The sequence below is a fragment of the Microtus ochrogaster genome, unplaced genomic scaffold, assembly GCF_000317375.1.
Source record: "Microtus ochrogaster isolate Prairie Vole_2 unplaced genomic scaffold, MicOch1.0 UNK49, whole genome shotgun sequence".
NCBI classification, from domain to species: Eukaryota; Metazoa; Chordata; class Mammalia; order Rodentia; family Cricetidae; genus Microtus; species Microtus ochrogaster.
Window position 1 is genome coordinate 2636961 of NW_004949147.1, and position 9086 is coordinate 2646046.

The following is a 9086-nucleotide window of genomic DNA, read 5'->3' on the forward strand; positions in this document are numbered from 1 at the left end:
TAGCTCTGTAGACCAGGCTGGTCTCGAACTCACAGAGATCCGCCTGCCTCTGCCTCCCGAGTGCTGGGATTAAAGGCGTGCGCCACCACCGCCCGGCTCCTTTTTTACTTTTTATTTTAAGACAAGGTCTTGATGAGTTGCCCAGGCTGGCCTTGTATTTACACTCTTGTTTCAGCTTCCTGAATAACTGGAACCTGTACCACCATGCCTGGTGAAAAACAAGTTTTTGAAAGTTGCTATTAGTCTTAAAAATGCAAGTAGATGGGAGGACAGAGGGAAATACTGTTTATTTTGGTGTCTGTCATACGCCTCACACTGCTGTTCAGTCCTCATGATACTTAGACAGACTAGCTTTGCTCCACAGCTGAGGTCCTGAACGCAAATATACCTGAGGTTACACATTTATAATCAGCTAGACACGGTGTCTCCGCTCTCAAATCCCTGAATTTGGGGCCTGAGACCAGAGAACTGCTGCAAGCTCCAGGCCAGCACTAACTACATAGTTTCAGGCTAGTCTGGACTATAATGTGAAGTCTAAAATATATAAAAAAAAGAAACGTTAATCCCAGCACTTGAGAGGCAGAGGCAGATTCATCTGTGTGAGTTCACAGCCAGACAGGTCTAAATAGTCAGTTCTAGAACAATAGCGTTGTGAGAATTTGTCTTAAAAAAAAAAAAGCCAGTTGTGGTGGCACATGCCTTTAATTTCATCACTTACAGGCAGAGGCAGGGGGATTTCTGAGTTCCAGGACAGCCTTATCTACACAATAAGTTTTTAGGAAATTCAGGTCTATATGGAGAAACCATGTCTAGAAAATCAAATCAAATCAAAACAAACAAACAAAAAAAATCCCCCAAAGTGAAAAACTAAACAACAGTTCTGAAGGTTTAGCCCAACCTGTAGAGCCAAGGATGTGTAAGACTCAGGGTTCAACTTCTGATCTACACACATACACAAAAAGATAACGGGCTGGAGATGTGGTTTAGCAGTTAAGAGCACTTGTTGCTCTTGCAGAGGACCAAGAATCAGTTTCCCGCACTCACATAGTGGCCTTTAGATAGTAACTCAGCTACTAGAATTCAGTTCCAAGGGATCCAAACTTTCTTCCCATCTCTAAGAGCATCAGACACACATATGGTGCACACTCATACATATAAAAAATAAAATAAAGCTAAAAACAACATGGAGATTGTAAAAATTATAGCATCAGCTGGGTATGGTGTTGCACATCAGTAATCCTAACACTTAGTAGGCTGAGGCAGGAGAATGACAAATTTGAGGACAGCCTACACTATAAAACAAGACTGTTTCAAAAGAAATCTGTAGTATAGTAGAAATAAAGCATATACCAGAATTCTAATACTTAGTACCCTTAATACTACTTAATTTTTAAATTATTCTTTTCTAGTCAGAACCAGTGTTTGTAAACTTCAACATCCTAGCTAATAAGGATGGACATAACTGTGTAGACAGCAACAAATAGAAAACCTGCCGATACTGTGCATGTATGTGTGTACATGTGCATACATACATCACTACCAGCTAATGTTGCACTTACATGTGATAACTTCTCAATTCCATACTGAGACCCAAGGTGGACAAACGTGATTATATTTATGGGGCAGCGCAATAGAATACTTGAAATCAAAATAGTATTGTATTAATGTTGTATTTGCTCTTTTGGCTCTTTAGTCTTTTGAGGGGCCCACCACATAGCTCCCAATAAATCATACATGGAGGTTCTTAGTTATGAATATCTGGCCTTAGCTTGGCTTGTTTCTTGCCAGCTTTTCTTAAATTATCCAATCTATCTTTGGCCTTGGGGCTTCTATCTTTCCCTGTTCCTATATACCCTTTCTTTCTTCCTCCATGTCTGTGTAGGCGGGTGGCTAGGTAGGTGGCCCCTGAGATCCTCCTCCTTCCTCTCTCATTCCCAGAGCCCTTTCAGATTTCTTCTCATATTTTTCTCTCTGCCTGCCAGCCCTGCCTATTTCTCTCTCCTGCCTCGCCATTGGCTGTTCAGCTCTTTATTAGACCATCAGGTGTTTTAGACAGGCACAGTAACACAGCTTCACAGTGTTAAACAGATGCAACATAAAATGACACATCTTAAAGCAATACTTCCAACATATTAATAGTATTATTAATAAATTTATATTACTAGCAATGTAGTATTATTAGTATTACATTAATTGTGTATGGTCAAGCAGGTGCATAATTTGTTTTTTTTGAGACAAGGTTTCTCTATAGCTTTGGCATCTGTCCTGGAACTCGCTCTTGTAGACTAGGCTGGCCTTGAACTCAAAGAGATCCACCTGCCTCTGCCTCCCCCGAGTGCTGAGATTGAAGGTGAGTGCCACCATTGCCCAGCTGCAGGTGCATAATTTAAGAGACTATCCTAGTATCTAGCGGAATACTACATGTCAACTCAAAATCTGTTATTTACAATGCCAACATTTTCAAATGATATACTCAAGATTTTATTATACTTAGTTATTTATAAGTTATTTATATATACGCATACCACGGTGTACGTGTGGGAGACAGAGGACAACTTAACAAAGAGCCAGTTCTCTCTTTCTACTGAGTTTGACCAGGGGATCAAACTCAGGTCATCAGGTTTGGTGTCAAGTTTCTTAACCCTCTGGACCATCTCATTAAGCTTACTCAAGCTTTTAAAAAAGAGACTAACTTGGAGCTTACTTCAACCATGTTATATATTTGGAAAAAGAGACTGTATATCTTTGTATTTTTTAAACAAAGACTTAACAGTTAAGAAAGAATTCATTCTGGGACAAATCTTAGGGAATTAGTCAGGACTGCTCTCATATGCATTAGTTTTAAATGGGAGACAGTCTGATATGTAAGCAAATAAGCATGCTTTGCACTATCAGAAAGACAACTTTCCCCAGAAAGTGCAGACTCATTGATGGTCTGCTCAGCTGCCCAAGTCTACAGTCACTGAAATATATTGCTTTGCTACCTATCTCCACTGGTGGCCTATCAGCAACCTGTATCCCCACCACACTTACGTCCCCTCTCTGTTTCATCTGTGGCTCATTGCCAGTTCCTGTTTTTTTGTCTCCTATCTTTCATTTAGCTTTTTGGTTTGAAAGTACTAACTTGAAATGGAAATTTTTTCTCCCTTTTCTAACTTGTTTCAGATCCCATTCACGGAAGTCTGTTTATGTAGCTTGTGCTTTTACACTGTCACCATCTTCCCTTTCCTGGTTCCAGGGAACTGAGTTACTACTTCTGTGCTTGCTGACTGGCAAGGTTATTCTGGGCCATGAAGGCTGGGGTCAGGGTTAGAGGGCAGAAGTAGCTGAAATGAGTTTCAGTTGGTGAATCACATCTTTAGTTTTATTTTTTTTTTAAGATTTATTTGTGTATTCTATGTATATGAGTGCTCTGTCTTCATGCACACCAGAAGGAATCTGATCCCATTAGAGATGGCTGTGAGCCACCATGTGGTTGCTGGGAATAGAACTTAGGACAAAAAGCAGTCAAGTGCTCTTAATTGTTGAGTCATCTCTGCAGCCCCCACATCTTTGATTTTTACATCCTATATGTATTGCAAATTGTCATCAGGGACCCAATTAATGTGTGTGCCCAACTTGTTGTGTAAATTATTCAAAATAACTGAAAAATGTCAATAGTGTTGTGGGGACACTATTTCCCTTAGTCTTGGTCTCACAGTCTCACAATTATACTGTCTGCATTTTGAATGGAGTTTGAGAAAGGTGTTTTTTTCTTCCTTTATATTTAAAAAATAAACTGGCTCTATGTTTCAGATCATTAATGGTCTGGAGATTACCATAACTAAAACCAATTTTGCCAGATTAGTATAAAAGCTATAGCTACCAAAAAGTAGAACTATGTCTGAAAAAACACCTAATCCTGGTTAATTATCAACTATTGAGTTTTAGAACCAAAGCATGTTCAATAAAAGGAGGGGATATGTGCACGGCTAACAGACAAGGCAAAGAAAAGTCATGATCAATCTAGAGTAACCAGTTCACCCACTCCCTGAGCCCATCAAGCGTACATCACACACCACAGTGGGTTTAGTTTGTTTGTTGTGTGTCTGTGCATGTGTGCGCGCGTGCATGTTTTAAATTTTCTGCAGGTTGGGACTGAATCCAGGACTTCTTGCACACCACAGCAGGTGCTCTACTGCTACTTCATGTCTCCAGCCCAGGCATTTATTTTTAATGAAGTTCCCCTTTCTTAAAGCATTCCAGGAATCAGAAGAAGATGGGCTAAAGTCATCTTTATTAAATATTTGCAGATGGGAAAGGCTTTGCATCAGAATTGTCTTATTTCTATAATATGAAGGCCCTAAATGGAGTTAGGTCATGATCCACTTCCAATCAATGGCTTGCAACAAGATTTTGTTTCTTTTGCTGTTTTCTTCATGCACGTCTTATATGCTATGTCATAGGTTTGCTTTAGAACATTGCTCTTCCATTATAGTAAGCCAGAGGAGAGGAGAGACCAAAAGGAAATTAATGTTATAGCAAGAAGAAAAGAAGAATCTTCCCTGAAACTGTGTAATAAGTGTTTTTATTTTTCTTAAGGTTTTGGTACATTAAGTTCAAGACATTTTCATAGAATGGACTGCTCTTTTCAGGGTTAAAGTGAAACTTCCCATTCAGATAATGCAGAGGTTGACATTTTTTTTTCAAGAAAACAAAAGTAGGAATAGTGAAGTTTCATCTACTAGTGGTTTTCCCGCAGGCACTGAGGCTGTCACCCAGGGAAGGGCAGAAAGAGGAGACTTCATAGACTTCTTCAGTAGCTACTTCTTCTTTTTAGCAAGTCTGGCGATTAGATCTTTCCATTCTCCCCTCTTCTTTGTGATGTATGTCGGGGTGAGTAGCTGCAGTGGGGATTCTGGCTGTCGTCTAAAGAAGTTCTGACACAAGGCCTCGGTGTTGCATATCACGTACATCCCACAGTCATAGCTGTTTTGTTGAGCTGGGGCTTTCTCTTCCACAAAGACCAGTTTGTCTCCTCTGCTCCCTAAGAAAGCCTTCAGTTTCTCTGCCACCTGTTTTGCATGGATTGAGTTGCTTCTGCTGTGGGAATCATAATGAAAGAAGCTATCTTCATCTTGGAGATAAACCAACAAACTCCAGTGGGTACCCCCAGCTGCCTGGTTGGAATTATCGTTGATGGCTAAAAATACAACTCTCTTGTGGGGAAGGTCTAGGGGCTCGAGGAACATGGCGATCTCTGCAGGGCTGCTGGTGCACTTAATGAACTGGGTAACTTCGGGGCTGATGAAGCAGACATGGTCCGAGCAATCATGAAACTGACTATTGGCAAAATATTCGAAGGCAAACCCAATAATATGATCATTGAGCCAGCTTGGAGGGTCCAATAGAGAGACATCTGACTGCCGCAGCAGACTGTCCATATAACTCAAGACTACTGGGTCCATCCTGTATTGAGCAGGGCTTCTCAAAAATCCCAGAAACTGGAGGAGAGTCAGAAGACAATATTTACTGTTGAGTATGATATTAGGTTATAAAACAATAGCTACTCTTACAGGATTATTGTAAAGATGACACATAATTATAAAGTCTTTATCAATAATTTCCAACAATGCCGGGCGGTGGTGGCGCACGCCTGTAATCCCAGCACTCAGGAGGCAGAGGCAGGCGGATCTCTGTGAGTTCGAGGCCAGCCTGGTCTACAAAGGGAGTTCCAGGACAGGCTCCAAAGCTAAAGAGAAACCCTGCCTCGAAAAACCAAAAAAAAAAAAAAAATTTCCAACAATGCTGACATCATAAAACACTGAAGTTGGGTGGTGGCAGCACACATCTTTAATCCCAGCACTTGGAGGCAGAGGAAGGCAGATCTCTGAGTTCGAGGTCAGCCTGGTCTACAGAGCGAATTCCAGTACAGCCAGGGATATGCAGAGAAACCCTGTCTCGAAAAACCAAACTAACAAAATTAACTAATTAATTAAAAAACACTAAAGGAACTTTAGCTTATATACTGGATATGAACAATTAGAATAAAAATGAAAAGTTTCAAGCAGTGTAGAATTTTAATTTTATATTTAAATGTAGAGAGAGATTGGTTAAAATTAAAGCTGAGATTTTTGCAAAAAAACAGAGCAGTAAACACATTCTAACTCTAATGAATACATGCAGTCATGCACATGCCATGATGCACATGTGGCCATCAAGGGACAAGCTGCCGGAATAAATTTTCTCCTTCCAGCATGAGGGGTCAGGGCACCGAACTCAGGTGATCAGGACTGCACAGCAATGCCTTTTCCTGATAATCAATTTTTCTGGCCTACTGTCTTGGTTTTGGTGACTGGTTAAAAGAGCATCTTAAAAAGGAACATTATATAACTCTGCAAAATTGGCCAAATAAATTTCCTTGATGATAATTAAAGAGTTTATTTATTTTAAACAAGCTCTCACTATGTAGACATGGTTGGCCCAGAACTAAATACGAAGATCAGGTTTGTTTTGAGCTCAAACAAATTCATCTGCCTATGCCTCTTGAGTACTAGGATTAAAGGCATGCATCAAATAAGTCCATTTAAATAGTTAAAAACATTGTATACATAATATTCATATTATCAACGAGCTAATACTATAGATACACTCAGAAAATCCAGCTAGTATTACAAACAATTATAGCAAATGAGGGATGGAAACAAAACAGCCATTCACATTCATCTGTTTAAATAACAGGCTGGTTAACTTAGAGGAAACACAGACAAGATGTCTCATGGGAATTAATATCCTTGTGAAACAATCAAGGGTGTGCTAACAGGCAAATCTGCAGGTGTGCAAGATGGCTTACTTGAGCCTAAAGACTCAACTGAGGTAACGGTTAATTGCTGTGCAGTAGCCTGATCACTCAGCAGAACTTCTAAAAACACAGACCAGGAAAAGGATCACAGGCAGACTGAAAGAACAAAACAAAGCAAAATATAAGAACACAGAATGATGATACCAATTTAACCAATTCTGACCATTAGATCAAGTATTTTTATCATTTGGTTATACTACTAAAGCCATGCAAATTTGATATAACCAATTTCATGTAATCAAACCATACAAAATTACAAAACTGTACACAAAGTTAAACATTGTGGCGCACACCTTTGTTCACAGCACTCAGAGGCAGAGGCAGGTAGATCTCTGAGTTCAAGGCCAGCCTGCTCTACAGAACCAGTTCCAGAACAGTCAGGGCTATACAGAGAAACCTTTTTTTGATGAACCAAACCAAACCCTTAAAGAGTTGTACACAACAAATACCTTTCAAGAAAAACTGTTAAAGTAAAATGAGGTGATTAATGATGTGTAGAAGACAGTCTTATATACACACAGCATGTGATAATCTGAACGACTTAAAAAACAATATAAGGCTGCTTCTGAGAAACTACATGTATTTTTGCATACATATACACCCAGCACAAAAGCAAGAGAATGGGGGGGGGGGGAGGAAGGAAAGAAAAAATAGCTACAGTTCAGACAAACTGGAGTCAGGGATGAAGTTAACGAGGCGTAGAGCACATTGGTAATTGGTGAGCCACCAACTTGGCTCTAAGCTTTTGGCAGCTAACCAGAGAGTTAAGTTAAATATTCACAATGTCCATAAGGCAAAGAGAAAATGCTTACTCAGGGAGGTAACAGCATTCTTTGTATTAACATCTAATAGTTTCTTATTATTGTTGTTTTGTGTTTTGAGTCAGGGTATAACACTATAACCCAGGATGGCCTGGTACTTGCCCTGTAGCTCAGGCTGGCTTCAAATTCATAGTAATCCCATCTCAGCCTCCCACGAGTTGGGATTATTAGCATGAGCTACCACTTCAGGCTTTTGAAAGTTTTTTTTCCAAGATATTTTCATAAAAGCAAACATGGTACACCATAATTTGTGTGTTCCACATTATCTTTATGACAGATGTAAAAGTTCAAATAAGATTGTTTTAAAGATGATCCTTAAAGTCGGGCAGTGGTGGCACACGCCTTTAATCCCAGCACTTGAGAGGTAGAGGCAGGTGGATCTTTGTGAGTTCGAGGCCAGCCTGGACTTCAAGAGCTAGTTCCAGGACAGGATCCAAAACACAGAGAAACCCTGTCTTGAAAAAACAAAACAAAACAAAGCAAAACAAACGACAAAAAAACAAAAAAATGATCCTTTTAACCAGGTGGTGGTGGTGCACACACACTTTTAATCCAGCAATCCAGAACAGGCTCCAAAGCTACACAGAAACCTAGTCTCGAAAAACCAACCCCTACTCCCCAAAAGATCCTTTTACTATTATTAAGCCGGAGCCTTTAAACCCAGCACTCGGGAGTCAGAGGCAGGTGGATCTCTCTGAGTTTGAGGCCAGCCTAGTCTACAAAGCAACTTTCAGGACAGCCAGGGCTACACACAGAAACCCTGTCTCGAAAAACAAAACAAAAAATTAAGCCTGATGACAAATGACAGTATAGTTTGTCAAGTGCAACTTGGTAGAGGCTAAGTGCTTGGACTTAATATAAAAATACCTTAGTGGGTTGGAGAGATGACTGAGCTGTTAAGAGCACTGGCTGCTCTTCCAGAGGTCTTCAGTTCAATTCCCAGCAACCACCAAGGTGGCTCATAACCATCTATAATGGAATCTGATTCCCTCTTCTAATGTGCTTGAAGAAAAAGTACACACATGCGTACACACACACACACACACACACACACACACACACACACACACTAAATCTCCCCCCCCCCTCTCTCTTTGGTTTTTCGAGACAGGGTTTCTCTGTAGCTTTGGAGCCTGTCCTGGAACTAGCTCTTGTAGACCAGGCTGGTCTCGAACTCACAAAGATCCTTCTGCTTCTGCCTCCCGGGTGCTGGGATTAAAGGTGTGTGCTACCACCGCCCGGCAATAAATCTTAAAAAGAAAAAAATATTTAGCCGGGCGGTGGTGGCGCACGCCTTTAATCCCAGCACTTGGGAGGCAGAAGCAGAAGGATCTTTGTGAGTTCGAGACCAGCCTGGTCTACAAGAGCTAGTTCCAGGACAGGCTCCAAAGCCACAGAGAAACCCTGTCTCGAAAAACCAAAAA

At 40.5% G+C, this 9086-nt stretch overlaps 1 protein-coding gene across 2 annotated transcripts in view; it reads right to left on the bottom strand.

Moving 5' to 3' along the window:
• The window catches only part of Senp8 (SUMO peptidase family member, NEDD8 specific), a 21193-nt gene that overhangs the window by 3951 nt on the left and 8156 nt on the right, over positions 1–9086 (bottom strand). The window contains exon 2 of one of the 2 annotated variants that reach the window (XM_005369509.2): positions 4260–5483. The exons of the other annotated variant lie outside the window; for it this stretch is intronic. Within the exon in view, the coding sequence (XP_005369566.1) occupies positions 4803–5447 (645 nt within the window). The 5' untranslated portion in view covers positions 5448–5483 and the 3' untranslated portion in view covers positions 4260–4802. Of the gene's footprint in view, positions 1–4259; positions 5484–9086 lie in introns of those variants that run through there. 2 annotated transcript variants of the gene reach the window in all.